Source organism: Gymnoscopelus microlampas (assembly GCF_963454915.1).
Source record: "Gymnoscopelus microlampas genome assembly, chromosome: 23".
NCBI lineage: Eukaryota > Metazoa > Chordata > Actinopteri > Myctophiformes > Myctophidae > Gymnoscopelus > Gymnoscopelus microlampas.
The window spans coordinates 11760760-11780298 of record NC_139960.1 but is presented as its reverse complement, the minus strand read 5'-3'; the positions used below and the strand labels follow the sequence as shown (position 1 = coordinate 11780298).

General features: G+C 43.1%; 1 protein-coding gene across 1 annotated transcript; it reads left to right on the top strand.

Moving 5' to 3' along the window:
• Window positions 1-656: 656 nt before the first annotated feature.
• Window positions 657-15423, top strand: LOC311039877 (DENN domain-containing protein 11-like). Its single transcript, XM_084049887.1, has 9 exons — window positions 657-1524; window positions 4962-5061; window positions 6133-6291; window positions 9771-9927; window positions 10809-10947; window positions 12039-12170; window positions 12884-13034; window positions 14220-14288; window positions 15179-15423. The coding sequence occupies exons 1-9, from the start codon at window positions 1038-1040 to the stop codon at window positions 15372-15374; spliced, it is 1590 nt and encodes a 529-aa protein (XP_083906013.1). The 5' UTR covers window positions 657-1037; the 3' UTR covers window positions 15375-15423.
• Window positions 15424-19539: the final 4116 nt, after the last annotated feature.

Here is a 19539-nt window from a genome sequence, read left to right as displayed (position 1 = left end):
AGACCTGACAGAATGGGTTTCATTTAGCGCATACTGGTTGCACGCATACTGGTTCTTATCAGTGTGACGTCGTCTGTTAAGGGGTCTATTGCAGTCACAAGCCGATGTCATGTCGTTTACATATATTAGGAAAAGTAAAGGCCTAGTAGGCTATGCTTCCTTGCTGACAGTCAGTGGAATGGAATGTTCTGAAGCCAGATTGGAATTTGTACATTATTATTTTTTCAGCAAGATACTTTTCAACCTGTTCATAATCTATTTTTTCGTAACTTTCGAGATAGAAGTAGGCCTAGAACTAAGAATAGAAATAGGGCGGTAGTTGCTGGGGTCTAATTTGCTTCCTTTTTTGTCCAGATGGGTTACTTATATCGCTACTCAGCCACGCCTTTAAGGTTTAATTTACATGTATCTCATATTTATTTTATTCATCTGAATCATCTACGCTCCGAAAATAGCCGATCTAGTACAATGTTGTGATCATCTGGTAGAAGATCACCGTCTCTAAATAGTCGTGCTGTTGCTGAACGCAGCCTTCCACGAAGGAGTTGCCCTACTAGTCTCTCTCTCTCTCTCTCTCTCTCTCTCTCTCTCTCTCTCTCTCTCTCTCTCTCTCTCTCTCTCTCTCTCTCCCTCTCTCTCTATCTCTCTCAACAGCATCAGTGAATTTACGAGCACATCCCCACAGTACAACAACTAGACATATAGATCATCTGGATTATACATCCAGACACGGCAAAAAAAAAAAAATCAAACGCAAGGATGAATGCAGCAGCAGAGGAGGAGCCGCACACACACTGAACATAAAGGGTGACTTTGATCACTGTGTGGTCGTTGAGCTTTAATATAATAAAGGTTTCACGGATGGAAGCGGCCGCCGATCGGCTTGAAGCACATCTCATCTCCACCACCAAATCGGCGAGGAGGACAGCGAGGCGAGGCGGGGAGGAGGAGCGCCGCAGACGGGCTGAAGTGAGGGAAGGGTCAGCCCTCCGCGGTGCGGTGGAGGAGCCGGAGCCGGAGCCGGAGGAGCCGTGGTGATGGTGGAGAGGTCCGACCGCGCGCCTCTGCTGGATTGGGAGGAGGTGGAGGTGCCTCCTCCTCCTCCTCCTCCATCCTCCTCCTCCTCCGTGGAAGAGAAACCCGCATCGGATCATCATCGGCCGGAGAGGAGCGGTCCCTCATCGAACAGCCGGGCGCTGCATGGACTGGGAGGATGCACCGCCGCCAGTCCCGGGTTTGGGTGGAGCACCAGTCCGGCGGGGGGTCCGGCGGCGGGGGGTCCGCCTGGCTGCAGCAGCAGGTCCGTGGTCTCCGACACAGACAGTGCCGCCCCGCCTTCGACCTCCTCATTGGGGGGGATCGGTGGTGGTGCTGATGCTGCGCCCTGTACCCCCGATCCGGACACAGCAGAGCATCCCTCGGGGTTAGGAGGACTAGGAGGACCCGGGGATGTGATCCCCGTGAGATGGGAGGAGAAGGACCAGATCGTGTCGGTCTTTGTGGTGACATTCAACACCAGATCAGGTGAGACTGTAAAAAATATGCAATAGACATAATATTATTGTAATAATATATAGCCTATATACAGACAGTTACAGTACATTCAGTGTAGCCTTGGATCAAGACATATTAGACATAACATAGTATTTTGTATCTGAAAATCTTTTGTTCCAGGGACCCCCTGAAGCAAAGATTTGAGTAACAAATGTTTGCTTTAAAAATATATATTTTTTCAAAGATTTGCACACATTTTCAATATTTTTCTAAAATAGCAGATCTACAAGCTCATCAAGGGCAAGGCTATCATAGTAATTTTTTATTTGATCAGGTCTGAATTTTACCTTTCTATCTATATGTCCAAATCGATAAATTACATCTATGATAGTGTTGATCCAAGGCGACATTCAGTGAAATTCAAGAACACTGGACTGTAGAAGGAAGTCGGACAAGAATGCAGCATTATCTCACTGGGGAAAAGAAAAGGGACAGATATGAATAATGACAAAAAGCCTCGCCTCGGTCTATATCCAGCTGTACCTACACTTCTGTGATATTATCGAAGCCCAGACTGAAAAGCTCATGTAGGCTAGGAGGTTTATACCAAAGTAACAGCAGGTAGGTAGCCTATATGGTGATGTAGACTAATTCAAATCCTCAATGTCCATTCATTTAACCCACGATTGTACAATGACTGTTAAATGGATAACACAAAAAGCCCTATAGGCCTATACGGGTTTGTTTGCATTGTGGTCCTGTGGAACAGTGGTTCTCAGTAGACCAGTGGTGCCGGGGACCACCAGTGGTCCTTGAGGAGTTTCCAGGCGGTCCCCAGCTAAATGATGGAATAACCCTGATAGATTTTTTAACTCTTGAGAGTGTAAAATGAAACCAAATGGACCCTTACGGGTCCAAAATGAAACCAAATGGACCCTTACGGGTCCAAAATGAAACCAAATGCCATTTGGTTTCATTTTACAATCTCAAGAGTTCAATTATTGTTAAAGGTAGGGTAAGTGTTTTTCTTTGGCTAAAATAAGTGTTAAATAGCTCTATATTCTGATAGTGCTCATTGCTATAGAGTGTTTGTTCAGTAACAGGGGTCTCCGTGTCTCTCCAGCTCTTTATTAAACAGAAAATGCATGATCAGGTCGGGATACCAATTTTATCCAATCAGGATAGAGAACTCAGTCAGGAAGGATACAGATTAAACAAGTCAAATTGGAAGTGATGACACAAAGAAATGAGCAGACAAAATTGGAACTGGAACAACACTGGAACAAGTACAGTACTTAAGTAAATGTACTTAGTTACTTTCCACCACTGGTCTTTTACCACTAATTGACTGAAATGATTCAAGTTCCTCATCATCTCCACCATAGCCTGTCCAAAGGATAGAGATGGTTGTTAAGACGCTGGACGATGAGAGTGCTGCTGTGGTTTTAAAACCAAGCAGGTGGTGGTTTCTCACAGACTGGGCCTATTCATTTTTAATGAAGCCTGATGGGGCAAGACCCCTGTGGAATTAAATATGCAGCCTATCAGGTTACCCACCTGCTACGTCTTATATCGACCACAGTCCCACCATTGAGCTTCATTGACATGTATTGACCGTGTGAAAAACGATATGACGTATGCATCTCCAACTAATCTAATTTGATCTCGTCAGCGCGCGCGCAGCGGTGGTGTAAAGTAACTGAGTACATTTACTCAAGTACTGTACTTACGTACAATTTTGAGGTACTTTTACTTTACTGGAGTATTTCCGATTTTCAATACTTTTACTTCTACTCCACTACATCTCAGAGGCAAATATTGTACTTTTACTGCGTTACAATTATTTGAAAACTTTAGTTACTAGTTACTTTGCAGATATAAATGATTACATTATAAAACATACATTAACCGGTGGCGCAGTCGTTAGCGCTGTCGCCTCACAGCTAGAAGGTCCTGGGGTCGATTCCCGCAGGGGACGCTGTGGGCACTGGGGGCGTGTTCTCTCCTTCGCGTCATCAGTGCCCATACCCTAGGTGGGGTTGGCGAAAGGGCCTCTCTGTGTGGAGTTTGCATGTTCTCCCCGTGTCTCCTAGGGTAGGTACCCTCACAAAAACATGCAGTAATCCTGGTCTCTATACTGCCTCCCCCTGGCCAGCCGGGGCGCCTGATGGAGGGGAAAGGAACTGGTTGGAATAACGTGTTCCTTCCACGCTCTACGTCCAACCAGGGAAACTCCCCCCTGTCAGGTGACAAGAAGGTCAGTTGGCTCTCATGCATTGAAGGAGGCATGAGCTCGGCCTTGGCCTCCCTAGGTTAGCACAGGGAAGGTAGTGCCCAGGATTACATAGACAATTGGCACTGGGTGTAAAATATGGGGTTACAAAATCGTGGGATAAAAATTTAAGTAAAAAAAAGAGCTTGTATATCTGCTATTTTTGAATAACCAAAGTATAAAATAATGGTTATAGCTAAAATGTAAAATAACACAGACGTGTTCCCGGATTGAATAGTTAACCGGGATCGACTCTTGGTCTGCTCTACAAAAAAGCTCTTTGCCGACACGAGTCACAGCACTGAGCTGAGAGCTCAGTGCCGTGCACTGTGAGCTTGTAGATCGGCTATTTTTTTGGTGAATATTTTTGGTGCCCCCAGAATGATGATGATGGTAGGGTTCAAGTCCAATATCAACAGGTGACCGGGTGCCGCGCTACGAGCTTGTAGATCTGCTATTCTTTGAAAAATCGTGAAAATGTGTGCAAATCTTTGAATATATATATTCTTTTAAAGCGAACATTTCTAACTCAAATCTTTGCCTCTGGGGGGTCCCTGGAACTAAATATTTTGAGATGGGGAGTCGGCGGCCAAATACATATCATTTTGGGGGTGACATGAAAAAATGAAAGTTAGGGGGTCAAGTAAAAAATCGGAGCACTGCTTCCACCACTGCCTACAGCCATGCCCTGGTCAAGAAGGCGGGCAGCAGGGTGATTTTCACAGTTTATTGCAGTGATGGATGTGTCTAGCCTGCCACCGACCGACTGAAAAACCTCTTGTTGTGTTGAAAACCAACACTGGCTGAGTCACCCCTGTTTCCTCTGCTCCTATCAGAACATGTTTGCTCAGCTGCTGCTTGAGAGCCAGAACTCACAACGAGTTCCAAGGAACCCACTGTTTAACATCGGCAAACGCTATAGTGATAATGAATGAATCCCCCTTCTTCCTGTTGTGCGTGTGCACCCACGCATGAGCATGATATGCGTGTGTGTGTGTGTGTGTGTGTGTGTGTGTGTGTGTGTGTGTGTGTGTGTGTGTGTGTGTGTGTGTGTGTGTGTGTGTGTGTGTGTGTGTGTGTGTGTGTGTGTGTGTGTGTGTGTGTGTGTGTGTGTGTGTGTGTGTGTGTGTGTGTTTGTTTGTAATCAACAGCGTTAATAATAATATTTGTGTGTGTGTGTGTGTGTGTGTGTTAGGTAACATGCTGGAGTGGTGTCTGCCCAAGGACATGGATTTGGAGGGCGTGGAGTTCAAAGCCATCGCCAGTGGCTCCCATCGAGTCACCACTGACTTCATGTAAGTGTGTGTGTGTGTGTGTGTGTGTGCGCGTGCGTGCGTGCGTGTGCGTGTGTGCGTGCGTGCACGTGTTTCTACATGTTGTAATGTAGAGAAGCTTCAGCCTCCTGTGCTCTTCACCCGTTTGACGCCATCGAAGTAGAAAAGCTTGTTCATTTCCTTCACTAGCTGAATGCCGTCTTCTTGGCGTCTTAGTGCACATGAAAGGCTGCAGACAAGGAGAGGGAAGCTATACTTCAGAGTATTAGTACTAGGGGGGTGCCCCCATGTCTCATTCTTGGCAGGCAGCACGACATGTGTTGCCTGGCAAAAAGCACAGCCATCTACTGTAGCACATCCGTCACTGGTGTGACTCAGGCCTCATAGAGCGGTCCAGGGATCGTTTGACAGAGGGAAGTTAGCATCTTCCTGGTTCTCTCTACAAAAACGTTTTGCATTGGATTTCTGATTATTGCAGGTACTGTCTGTAATACGCTCTGTGGCAAATAAAAAGTTCATGATCCTTGTACGCTTTGATCAACAACATATTATTATTTGTGAGGATGTGTAATCTTCCCGACAACCTCTGCAGTCTCATTTAGCCACTTGTTAGCGACTGTCTTTTTTAAGAGATGTAAAAGCTTTCAAATTCACGAGTGGGGTGTTCCCTGAAAATCTCTTAAACCCGTGTTTACCACAGACCTTATTTCAGACATTTAACCAAAAACCCATTCAAAAATCCTGTAGACTTTGAGACGACGGAACCGGAAGTGCAAAACGATGCAAACTTGTTTTTGCGCATTGTATGCTGTAGTACGAATTAAGCATTAAGGATACGTCTCCGTCTTATGTTCTTGGCGGGGGCGTCCACAACAGAGGAATGTTGCTTGGCAAAAAACACTGCCATCTGGCACTCCCCTTACTGGTGTGACTCAGGCCTTATTCTCTTATCCTCTCTCTCTCTCTCTCTCTCTCTCTCTCTCTCTCTCTCTCTCTCTCTCTCTCTCTCTCTCTCTCTCTCTCTCTCTCTCTCAATCTCTCTCTCCTCTCTATGAAAAACTCTCTTTTTTCTGTCCCCTCCTCTCTCCACAGCTACTTCCGTAAGGGCTGTTACTTCGGGCTGGCCTGTTTCGCCAACATGGCTGTGGAGAGTGCGGTGGAGAGGGGCGCGAGGATGAAGTCAGTGGGCATCTTGTCTCCCTCATACACCCTGCTGTACCGGTACATGAGCTTCCTGGAGCACCAGGTCAGGTAAAGAGAACCACCACAGCCCCTATGAAACCATCACTGACACTCAGTGGCCCAACGCAAATTGATCAAGGTCATCTGTAAGGTCCGACCACGCACGTACTCACTTGTCTTGGACCAAACATACTTCAACTTTATAACCTTATAGCTGCCTCTCACTTTTAAATTTGTTAAAAATATAGTGCCAAAGTACCCAAAAATATTTTACACTTCTGAGGGAGATCCACCAGAGGTAGCGCAACCGATTTTATCCGATTTATATTTATTATTTTGTATGTATGTATGTATGTATGTATGTATGTATGTATGTATGTATGTATCTATGTATGTATGTATGTATGTATATATGTATATCAAACTTGTCGCGTGCAGCAGCAACGACTCGAGGGAGTGCGGTGCCCGCTGTCAAGTAGTTCGGTTTATCCAGTTGTCCAGAACCGCCGACCCAACCAATATGTCCATATACGGTAATTACAATATATGGGCATATACTGATGACATCAGGGATCTCCATATATGGGCATAAAAGGGACACAGGTAGACGGGTACAACCGGTACTCTGACAAAGACCCCAACACTATGACTCAGACATAATCGGTCGGATTGGCAGTGCGACATAGGTGTGAGGGCCCCGTACGGCCCGAACCTCTAGATGTGAAGGCCGCGTCGCGGCCCGAAACCTCTAGTGTATACGTATATGTGGTATATTAGCCCTTATTTGCTTACATTTTATTAACAGTATGCAAGTCAAAACCAGATAGAAATTATACTAAAGTTAAGAAGATGTGTTGATTCTGACCCAGCCTGGTGTCTGCATATAAAATCAGGGACACTCTACATAGCTGTGAAGTGTGATTTATATCTATTTTGTTAACCTGAGAGACAACAGGTCTGGCCATTGTCTTCACTCCCAAGCTTCCTGACATACTGTTGCTAATCAAGTCAGACATTGATCAAAGGACATGAAAGGAGTTGATCTGGTCACCTTTCAGGGTGACCCCCACCCCACATGAACCTCCTGTTATTATAATGTGAAGCTACAGTGTTTAAAAGGTGAATGAAAATGTAACTCAGTGAGTGCCGTTCCACCAGCCGAAGGGCTGCGTGGAGGACAGGGGCTCCCTGCCCCTGGAAGCTTTGTTATGATGCTGTTGATGCTGAATAAATGAATGAACCTGAACATGGACTCCGGACGTCTTCTCCTCTACTTTATTACAACCAGCGGGCCTGGTAACCCTGTAAAATATACGACAAATGGCGAGCCAGCTACTATTGTTGTGCACCCTTTTCGGGGATGCACTTCAATTAAAGAACTTGTGTATTTTGGGGTCTGTGGGAGCGGGGTAACCCGCATCATGGCACCTAAAATATACGACATATACATTTGTCATGCTCTTATGATAAATAGTGAAAATAGCCAATTGTGAGCTTGTAGATTGGCTATTATTTTGTTTTTGTAATTTTAATTCTAAAGTTTTTAAATGATAAATGTTGTGAGCTTGTAGAGCTATCTTTGCAAATTTTAAGAAATTTAAATTTTAGATTTTTTTTGAAAGACATTTCCTATAATGACACGGCAAAAATATGGATGAAAGCTAGTTAATAAGTAGGTCGGCGTACAGTAGGTAGGCTAGCTGGTGAAGCTGGTATTATCCACGCCACACGGAGAGGATTCACACCCCAATCTGTCACACTTTGAAAAATGCCTCTTTCACTTCTTTTCTCCCCTTTGTTCACGTTTCCATTACTGCACTCTGTTCTTCCTTCAGAGTTTCCCACAGATACTGTTGCCCCTGTCACTGGACCTGTGGTATGCATTTTGTCATGCTCCTCCTTTACTCGTCCACAACACCATCCAATCCCTCCGTCTCTCTCCTAGTTATTTACTGAACCCGTCTACTTTGTACAAAGGAGCTCCTGTTGTGCTGCCGGTCGTCATGTCCGTCTCTGTCTCTCTCACGCTGTTTCTCTCTCCTTAACCCATTTAGACCGGGAAACAATCCGTGTCTTTTTTTAGATTTCTTTGGGCTATTCAAAAATAGCAGATCTACAAGCTCACAGAGCGGCACCGAGTGCCGCTCTGTGAGCTTGTAGATCTGCTATTTTTGAAAAATCGCGAACATTTTGTTCAAATCTTTGAATATATTTTTAAAGGCAAACATTTTTAACTCAACTCTTTGCTTCTAGGGATTCTACAAATGTCTTCTAAATCCTAACAAAAAAACTTTTTCATGCCCAGGACCCCCAAAATGATAATGTATTTGTCCACGGACCCCCATCTCAAAATATGTTGTTCCAGGGACCCCCAGAAGCTCAGATCGGAGTTAAAAGTGTTCGCTTTAAAATGTATATTCAAAGATTTGCACACATTTTCCACATTTTTTTTTTTTTTGCAGATCTGCAAGCTCATAGCGCGGCACTCGGTGCCGCTCTATGAGCTTGTAGATCTGCTATTTTTGAATAGCCAAAGAAATCTAAAATGACACAGATGCGTTTTGAATGGGTTAAGCATTGTATGTTCCTGAAGTCAGGATCATCACATTCACATGCACACAAAAACCTGCACATATTGCTGGCTATGTAGTAGAGCTTCAACTCTCCATTATTCTATTAGTGATTAGTCTATCGATTACTTTTTCAATTCATCGAATAATCTTGAAGCATGTTTTTTGATGATTTGAGGATTTATTTTATGTATCGGCGAAGCAACGCAGAAAGATACTAATCGTGGGGCTTTCCCCAGTGAAATATTTTCATTTCTGGCCAAAAAGTGTATTATAGACGTGAGGTGGGGGGCTCAGAGTGTTCCCACTAAGTAGGGTAGGCTTTCAACTCCATAAAACAGTCTTTGTTTTGGTGAGTAGCGAAAGTGTATGTTTACTGAAGACGAGAGGCTGCGCAGCCTGTGGTTCGTGCTCAAAGGCTCGAAAGTCCCATAGCCTTAAAGGAGTAGTTCACCCAAAAAATGACTTATTTTCTATCAATTGCACAACCCATGAAGCCTTGAATCCATGGATTTTTTTTTTTGGCATTCCTAAGCCAATAATTTGATTCCCCTCTCCTACTGGCTAATGTATCCGGTAGCAGACACAAAGTAGATTATTTGTGTCTCCTACCGGCTAATGCTAATGTATCCGGTAGGAGACACAAAGTAGATTATTTGTGTCTCCTACCGGATACACACCCGGTCATCAAATTATTGTCTTGGAATGCGACAAAAACAAAAATAAATCCATGAATTTAAGGCTTCATGGGGTGTGCAATTGATAGAAAATAAGTCATTTTTTGGGTGAACTCCTCCTTTAAGGAGAACTCCTTCTAACGCTATGGACCAGAGCTACCGAGAGCCCACACCCTGTTTTTCTAATGTCCCAATAAGTTCAGCTTCGGGAAAAAAAATGTTTTTGTTCCAACATTATTCAGGTTAATTTCTTATGTGTGTTTGTTCATTCTTTGTCGTCATTGTATTTCATTTCCACCAGGCTCCAGCTGCAGACTCCTGGACACTACTCTCCATTGGAAGCCTTCTATGAAGACAAGAGAGCTCTGCTGCCCCCCAGTGGCGAAGGGGCTGTTACTGTGTGTCCGGCCAACGCCTGGGGAGCTGCCCTCAACCACAGCATGCACCCTGAAATGAAGGTTCATCTATTATTAGTGTTTACCCAGCTTTACCCAGTGGTGTAAAGTAACTAAGTACATGTACTCAAGTACTGTTCTTAAGTGCAATTTTGTGGTATTTCTATTTTTTTTAACTTTACTGGAGTATTTCCAATTTTCAGTACTTTTACTCCACTACATCACAGGGGCAAATATTGTACTTTTACTCCACTACAATTTTTTGAAAACTTTAGTTACTATTTACTTTGTATATTTTTATTATTATTACAAAACATACATGAACCACTTCCACTTCCATTCTGGACTTTTACTTGCACTTCTACATTACAGTATTGATACTTTTACTTAAGTAAAAATTCAGAGTACTTTTTCCACCACTGGTTGTAACGGTTGTTTCACAGATGATGAAGAAGAAGATGACAATTGTTAAAGGGAAAGTTCACCCAAAAAATAACGTATTTTCTATCAATTACACACCCCATGAAGCCTTGAATTCATGGCGATTTTTTGTTTTTGTCACATTCCAATAATTTGATGGCCGGCGGAAAGATGCTAATGTATCCGGTAGGAGACTCAAAGTTGACTCTTTGAGTCTCCTACCGGAGAGACCAGCGGTCAGCAAATTATTCGCTCAGCAATGTGACAAAAACTAAAAAATCTTCATGAATTCAAGGCTTCATGGGGTGTGTAATTGATAGGAAAAAAAAGTCATTTAGGGGGGTGAACTATCCCTTTAAGTGGCAACAATATCCCTTTTGTGATGTAATACTTTTGCGTGAGGCATTCATTTACAGGGAAAACAAACAAACATAAAAAGATGAAATATAAAGATAAAAGGTTTCTTTGCCCAACAACAGTGACGGTTTGTTAGCTATAAGGCTTCCTGTACTCCTGTGTTCCAGATCACCCACCCTGCAGGCTGCATGTCCCAGTTCATCAGGTTCTTTGGGGAGCAGATCATGGTGCTGTGGAAGCTGGCTCTGCTCAGGAGACGCATTCTCATCTTCTCCCCTCCCCCTGTAGGGGTGGTCTGCTACCGAGGTGAGGAGTCCGTCCACACGCTTTTCTTTCATCTGACAGTGTGAGCTATATGACCAGTGGTGACCAAGTAACTAAGTACATTTACTGAAGTACTGTACTTAAAGACGGGGTGCCGTGATTTTCAGTGATCCCCCCCCCCCCCCCCTAAAACATAATCATCAGGTATCATGGTTATACTAGTAGGAAGATTTTTTTCAAAAAGGTGTACAGAAAGTGTTAAAATTATGTTTTTATGTGGACACGCCTCCAATTCATTAAGTATACCTGGTTCTCACCTTAGCACCTCCTCCACCACCTGTCCTAGTCCCTCCTCCTCCTCATGCCCACACCTGTTGTGTTATGATAATGAGGAGGAGGGTATGTTTTTACTATGTCACTAAAGCTCTGTTTTTCTATTGGCACGTTTGACCCTCAATGTTTCAGCCTCCAGGAAGAAACTCCAAATAGTCAGAGAAGACATAAAACACCATAAAAACACCACCAGGGGGCTTAATGAAGTTCTATCAACCTCATAGACACATGAAAAACAGAAAAAGTGCAAAACCATGGCACCACCTCTTTAAGTAAAAAAAATGGAGGTACTTTTACTTTACTGGAGTACTTCCAATGGTCAATACTTTTACTTTTACTCCACTACATCTCAGAGGAAAATATGAATGCTTTTACTCCACTACGATTATTTGAAAACGTTAGTTACTAGTTACTTTGTAGATTTTGATTATTATTACAAAACATACATGAACCGCTTCAGCCCTATATACGTTTCGGCCATTTGAAAATAGCCGATCTACAAGCTCACAATGCGTCGCGATGCGACGCATTGTGAGCTTGTAGAACTGCTATTTTTAAAAGATTTTAATACATTTGAAAACTTGAAATGGGACATTCTGCATAGTACTACTTTTGGTACTTTAAGTACATTTTGATACCAATACTTTTGTACTTTACTCAAGTAAATTTTTTTATTCCAGACTTTTACTTGTAACAGAGTATTTCTACATTGCCGTATTGGTACTTTTACTTAAGTAAAAAAAATGTGAGTACTTTTCCCACCACTGTTAAACGGCGTCATCATCTCCTCTCTCCTCTAGTCTACTGCTGCTGCTGCCTGGCAAACGTCTCCATCCCAGGAGTGGGCGTGGCCGTTCCAGAGTTCCGCCCCTTCTTCTACGTCAACGTGGCCGACATCAGCGCCCTGGAGAACGAGCTGGCCTACGTAGCATGTGAGTGGACTCAGTATGCATGGCGACCAGAGGCCCCGCCCCCTTTCACTGCATGGCATTAATCCTTTAAGACCGGGAACGCATCTGTGTCACTTTAGATTTCTTTAGCTAGTTTTTTAAAAATCTTGCAAATCTTTGAATATATATATATATATATATATATATATATATATATATATATATATATATATATATATATATATATTCAAAGATTCATATATATATATATATATATATATATTTTTTTTTTTTTTTTTAAGCGAACTCCGATCTGTACTTCTGGGGGTCCCTGGAACAACATATTTTGAGATGGGGGGTCCACGGCCAAATACATATCATTTTGGGGGTCCTTGACATGGAAAAGTTGGAGCACAGATTTTTTTCCATACCACCGTTGCCAAGCGCTTGCTCTATGTGTAAAGTGTCTTGAGATCTTATAAACAAAAAATATTGATTGGTTAATTGATTGATTATCTGATGATTTTACACATGAACACTTGCCATACTGTTTGTGCATGCGCGTGTGTGTGTGTGTGTGTGTGTGTGTGTGTGTGTGTGTGTGTGTGTGTGTGTGTGTGTGTGTGTGTGTGTGTGTGTGTGTGTGTGTGTGTGTGTGTGTGTGTGTGTGTGTGTGTGTGTGTGTGTGTGTGTGTTTGTGGTGTGTTTTGTGTTGTGTGTTGTGTGTGTGTGTGTGTGTGTGCGTGTGTGCGCAGGCACCACCGAGAAGATCTTCGAGGAGAAGAAGGATCTCTATGATGTCTACGTGGACAACCAGAATGTGAAGACCTACAGAGAAGGTCTCAAGCCTCTGCTCCGTCTCAGCGCTGCAGACAGGGACAAGTACCGCAAACTCACCGAACAGAGGTGGGCATTTGGGCAATACTGTCACCGCCATCCCTGTAGCTGCCAACGGCCACAGCTGTTTCTAACATGGTGGCAACCTGGAGGAAGTGGAGGCAAGATTCACAATGAAATAAGAGCTTAGGGACTCCTCTGTGTGGGGTTGACAATGGCTGTTTCCCCTTGTTTGCCGCAACATAAACATTACCAGAAGCACAGGGTCTTAACCCATTAAGACCTGGAACGCATCTGTGTCACTTTTTCATTTGAGCTAAAAAAGCATTATTTTACATTTTGGCTATTCAAAAATAGCAGATCTACAAGCTCATAGCGCGGCACCGAGTGCCGCGCTACGAGCTTGTAGATCTGCTATTTTTGAAAAATTGTGAAAATGTGTGCAAATCTTTGAATATATATATTCTTTTAAAGCAAACATTAACTCACATTTTTCCTTCTGGGGGTCCCTGGAACACAATATTTTGAGATGGGGGTCTGCGGTCAAATTCATATCATTTTGGGGGTCCTTGACATGAAAAAGTTTGAAAACCACTGATATAGAAACATACTGTACGTTTTTCAGAAAAAACGATGCCTCAATGGGTTAATAACGGCGTGGCTTCCCAGTGCAATCTGTAGGTATCAATAGCGAGTTTTTGAACAAAAAAACATATTTTGTTTGCCAGGTAATTACCATTGTCCATGAGTCTTCTCTCTGGTTTAAACAGTGTTTGGTTGGTTGAAGTGAAATGGCAGCAAACATTTGCAGTGTAAACATTTATGGGGGGGGGAAAGGGGATGAAAGATTTATTTAAGCTGCGATCTATATTGCAGAGATCGAGGTACGGTAATTGCAACTGTAAGACCCGGGATTCAAGCCCAAACATGTACTTTCTACTGTATAGAAAGTACATGTTTGCACATGTTTGCATTTTTATATTGGTTATATGAAAACGTTTGTGGTTCTAAAACAAAGCAAACTATGGATCTTAACTACTTCTAATGCTGCTGGCCTATACAGAGTATATTGATGTGTGTGTGTGTGTGTGTGTGTGTGTGTGTGTGTGTGTGTGTGTGTGTGTGTGTGTGTGTGTGTGTGTGTGTGTGTGTGTGTGTGTGTGTGTGTGTGTGTGTGTGTGTGTGTGTGTGTGTGTGTGTGTGTGTGTGTGTGTGTGTGTGTGTGTGTGTGTGTGCGTGTGTGTGCGTGTGCAGGCAAATGTTGCTCTATTCACAGGAGGAGAATGGAGACTGTGTTTCCAGTGAAGAGGATCTCTTTATTCTGTAAGTATATTAAAATGAATTCTGTAAGTTTATTAGAGTAAATACTGTCTGTATATTAGATTACTCAAGGCCTATTCTGACATCTGGGGAACAACTGTAGACATTGGTGTCCACTGTCCACCAGCCACGCAAGACAATCCACAACTCTGACTGCCTTTCATTGTATTGCACAGTGGTGGAACGTAACTAAGTACATGTACTCAAGTACTGTACTTAAGTACAATTTTTAGGTATTTGTACTTTACTTGAGTATTTCCAATTTCCAATACTTCCACTACATCTCAGAGGCAAATATTGTACTTTTACTCCACTACAATTATTTGAAAACTTTAGTTACTAGTTACTTTGTAGATTTCGATTATTATTACAAAACACACATTATCCACTTCAGCCCTATGCACATTTTGGCCATTTGAAAATAGCAGATCTACCAGCTCACAAAGCGTCGCATCTTTCTACATTTGAAAACTTGAAATTTGATTGATTGAAATTTTTATTAGGCAAAAGAATGTAAAACAACACAGTTACATTTATAATGCTTTTGTCTAAAAGGTCCGACCAAAAAAGTCCTTGCGGACTTGTTTCCGTTGGGGTCCTTGAATTAATTTCATAGACATATAGATGTCTATGAAATGAATGGGACATTCTGCATAGTGAGTAGCCGACTTTCTACTTTTGGTACTTTAAGTACATTTTGATACCAGTACTTTAATACTTTTACTCAAGTAAATCTTGAATTCCGGACTTTAACTAGTAACCGAGTATTTCTATATTGCAGTATTGACACTTTTACCCAAGTAGAAAATGTGAGTACCTTTTCCACCACTGGTACTGCGTTACACCCTGACGTTGCTGTTAATTAGAATCGCCTGTCATTTCATTCCCCCCAGCTTCTTCCTGGAGCAGAACAACAGGATTTTCCAGACTCTGAGCGAGGTGGCGGGGAGCCCCGACCCCACCCTGACGCAGGAGAGCGTGAGGGCCATGGGCCTGGACCCGCACGGGGACCGGCTGTTCCTGCTCCACCTGCTGGAGATCTATGGCTATGACACCCTGCTCGTGTCGGACCAACTCTGCTGCAGCTGAAGTTGCAGCGCCGCCCTGTATCTGCCTTGCATCACGTTGGTACTTTAAAAAAGGGGGGGGGGGGGGTTATTCAACTTGAGCCACTTCCAAGGCCCTATAACGGTGGTTCTCAACCAGTGGTCCGGGGACCACCGGTGGTCCTTGAGGAGGTTCCAGGCGGTCCCCAGCTAAATGATGGAGAGTTGGTAACTGATGGAGAGTTGGTAACTGTTGCAGAGGTTTCCAGATGGACCCTTATAGATATTTAACTCTTGAGAGCGTAAAATGAAACCAAATGGACCCTTACGGGTCCATTTGGTTTCATTTTACGCTCTCAAGAGTTAAATTATTGTTAAACATCTGCGTTACTTACATTTCAAGAAGTCTACACAATTAGAGAATGTAGAAGAATTGTTATTTTGACAAAATCTTATCCAATGATAACAAAATATTCCCACGTTTTGGGTCTGAGGTGTCTAAATCTCATCAAACGGTGGTTCCGTGGCTAAAAATGCCGAGTAAATAATGGACCTTGATATGAAAAAGGTTGAAAAACCACCGCCCTATACCGTTAGCCTCCCAGAGACTCCGCTGGTACCGCTATGAACCTCTAGAAATGCGGATTTACAGCGCTGTCTGTGCTGCTGTTCGTCACGGATCTGCTCTCACAAACTCAGAAGTTGACAGGATCAATGGGTAAATGTGGTCAATTCCACATTATGCAACGTCACCCGGAGGCAAGCTCACTCTCCAGTTGGAATACCTCCGTTTTGGCTGACTGAAATAATGGCTTCTTTTCAGTTAAGTGTATTATAGATGTACAGAACAATCCCCAGGCTGTCACGCAGCAGGCCCCTGGGTGGAATAAGCCAATAAGGACCTGTTGATGTACATAATTATGTGCTTTGTTGTTGCCCTGCTGGATTCCCTTAAACTTCCATTTACTGACTTAACCCTTTAAGACCCGGAGAAGCATCTGTGTGTCGTTTTTTGATTTGAGCAAAAAAAAAAAAGCATTCTTTTACACTTTGGCTATTCAAAAATAGCAGATCTACAAGCTCATAGCGCGGCACTGAGTGCCGCGCTACGAGCTTGTAGATCTGCTATTTTTAAAAATCGTAAAACATTTTGCAAATCTTTGAATATATATTTTTTTCAAGCGAACATTAAGTAACTCAAATCTTTGCTTCTGGGGGTCCCAGGAAGAAAATATTTTGAGATGGGGGTCCTTGGCCAAATACATATATATTTTGGGGTCCTTGACATGAAAAAGTTTGAGAACCGCTGACATAATAACCTAAGTTTTTTCAAAAAAACAGTTTTTAGAAGACATTCTAAAAACAGACATTTTTGTAGAATCGGCCTAAGGTCTTAATGGGTTAAATAGTAGTCAGTAAATGTGTGGCTATACCCTAACTCACTTCACTTCCCATCAGTAAGTGAATGAAAGGTCTATTGAGCTGTGGAAATACCTTACCTGGGAGGGAGTTTATGGAAACAGCCCCCCCCCCCCCTTTGACGATCATGGATGTGCAACATGGACCGCTAAGCTACAGCCGTCCTGTAAATACAAAATGCGGACTCATAACTTATTTGCTGTGTGCGCGTGTGCTTGTGTGAGTGATTTGGGGGGGTCTATCTCATCCCAGTTCCCTATTCTTGTTTCAAGTGCTGGATTATAAATTGTTAAGTGCATTCATCTCAGATCTGGGCCTAACATGTGCCATTAGTAGGTTAGAGTGCTTATAGGTAAAGACCCTGTAAACAGGAAGTAGGCCTATAAACAGGAAGTAGGCATATAAGCAGTATTATGTATTCACATTTTGTCAGACCACAGAATAATATGTTATAAACCACCCAGCCAAATTAGAATGATTCAAAAAAATTTGCTAAGTATATTGGCTTCAAAGTCATTGTTGTTGTTTTTTGCAGGACTGTGGGGGTGAGGGTGGGGGGTCCACTGAAGGCAGTGAAATAATTATTTTAGCCAAAAGATGGCGATGCACTCTAGGGTATAGCATCAGAAGACGCGTATACCTTCGGTGTACGTGTGGCATAATTCCTAACTACACCAGTCTTCTGCCATCAGTGATTCTGATGACATCACTGAAACTCACCTGAGCATGCCATCAGGTGAGGTGATTAGCGCCATAGAAATAGAAACCTAGATACCTCATTGGCCTCTGCAGTTCATTGGAGCGACTGGTATCTCAATACGAGGCTCTTCCGCAGGGCTGTTTGACTACTGGCCAATCGCATCGCGTTGACTACTGGCCAATCACAGCACGTCTAACTGACTAGTTGCTGCGCGGCTGCCTCTTAAGAAAAGACCCGCCCCCACCTGCCTCTGATTGGCCTACCGAACTCCCCCCCTTCTGTGACGCACACGGAAGTTTCCAGCTTGCCCTGCTGAAGTGGAAGGAAGTGGAAGCACGGCCGAGATACGCACGCCTCAGAGCCGAAGGAGGCGTCTACCTTTATATGTCTATGATTAGCGCCTCCCAGAAAACCTCCTCTCAGCAGGAAATGCCCAAACAAGGCATTTCCTGTTTACAGCCCCTTTAAGAATGCTCATATACTGTAGGTATACCATAAGCATACATGCAGACAATCTATAGCCATTTAATACAGAATAAATAAGAAGAAGGGTTTCGTGAGACAGACAGCCACCGAGGGTCTAGATGACAGGCTGTAATGAGAATGTAAGATTCTAATCTTTTGTCATGCATCGTATACAGTAGTACACTACAGGGCAGTGGCGTTCCCAGAAAGTACATTTAGGGCAGGCGAGATTTTTTTCTCTACCCCCCCCCTCCGAAGGGGGGGGGGGGGGGTACTCGGGGAAAAATCTCGGGGGGAAATCTCGGGGGAAACAAGTTAACAACAACAATACACTGACTACAAAACGTTAATAAAAACAATATGCAAGTATAATAAATCAATCAATAATTAAGCAGTGGTCTCTTCATGTTGTTACAGTAGTTTAATAGCTCAAGCTGCTCTCAGACTCAGAGCCCCTTTTATGCGAGGTGAGTAGCCTACAGGTGATGGCCCAGACCCCCAGCTCTCCTGGCACCCCATGAAAATATAAAGGCACACATTTGCATCACTATAGGCGACGTCGCTCTGCGGAATGGATACGGTAGTGATTGGCTGCGACGAGGAGGTCCGACGGCCACTATTCTCTTTGGATTTTTTTCACTGCCTGTTTTTCAGTCTTTTACTTTATTTTCTAGGGGAGGCTAGATTTTAGTTGGGCAGGCGACCGCCTGCCCTGCCTCTATGGTGGGTACGCCACTGCTACAGGGGTCTGAATTAATCTGAAACACAATTTTATGCAATATAGAGGAGGGGGGGGGGGTCCCTGCTTCATCTCTCTCTCTCAGCTAGGGGGTCCTTGGCCTGAAAACGTTGAACACCCCTGCAGTAGTACTTTAAGCTGATCACAGGAACCAATGTAGTACTGATAAGGGACCTTAGAAGTTGTCGAAGAGATGACATTTCAATAAGATATAGCAAGTTTGAAATATGAAGAAACGAGAGGCTCTGATCTTTGAATGTCTAGCTTAGGGCTTTTATGTTTTTAATTGAGTTAAATTATTTTCAGTTCTCAGCAAGTCACCTGCCCTGCAGCTGTGTTGTTGTTGTTGTTGTTGATGACTGTTTTTGAGCCGTTATATTGATAGGCCCCATGCACTTCAGTGTTTCTGAAGCAGTGACGAATAAGGGGAAGAATATCGGATTGAGATGTTCTGACTTTAACCCTTTACGACCGGGAACGCATCTGTGTCATTTTAAGATCTCTTTGGCTATTCAAAAATAGCAGATATACAAGCGTGCCGCGCTATGAGCTTGTAGATCTGCTATTTTTTTTTAAAATCGTGAAAATGTGTGCAAATCTTTAGTTTGAATATATATATACTTTTTTAAAGCGAAAGTTTTTAACTCAAATCTTTGCTTCTGGGGATTTGACAAAATGTCTTCTAAATCCTAAAGTACTTTTTTCCGAAAGTTTGAATTTTTGTATTATTTTTTGAGTGGTGCCGAAGGCAACCACTCCTATACATGACTTTGTCCATATGTATGTATGTATGTATGTATGTCTGTCCACAAACATTGATGACAACATCAATACGGGGGTCAATACGGGCTCATCAAAGTCACCACTCACTTCACACAGGGTGTG

Bases quoted from the DNA above. Each gene is read 5' to 3' on its own strand.
- LOC311039877 (XM_084049887.1), top strand. From the start codon at position 1,038: ATGGTGGAGAGGTCCGACCGCGCGCCTCTGCTGGATTGGGAGGAGGTG. The intron at 1,525-4,961 runs GTGAGACTGTAA...TGTGTGTGTTAG, and splicing joins GACATTCAACACCAGATCAG to GTAACATGCTGGAGTGGTGT. The intron at 10,948-12,038 runs GTGAGGAGTCCG...TCTCTCCTCTAG, and splicing joins AGGGGTGGTCTGCTACCGAG to TCTACTGCTGCTGCTGCCTG.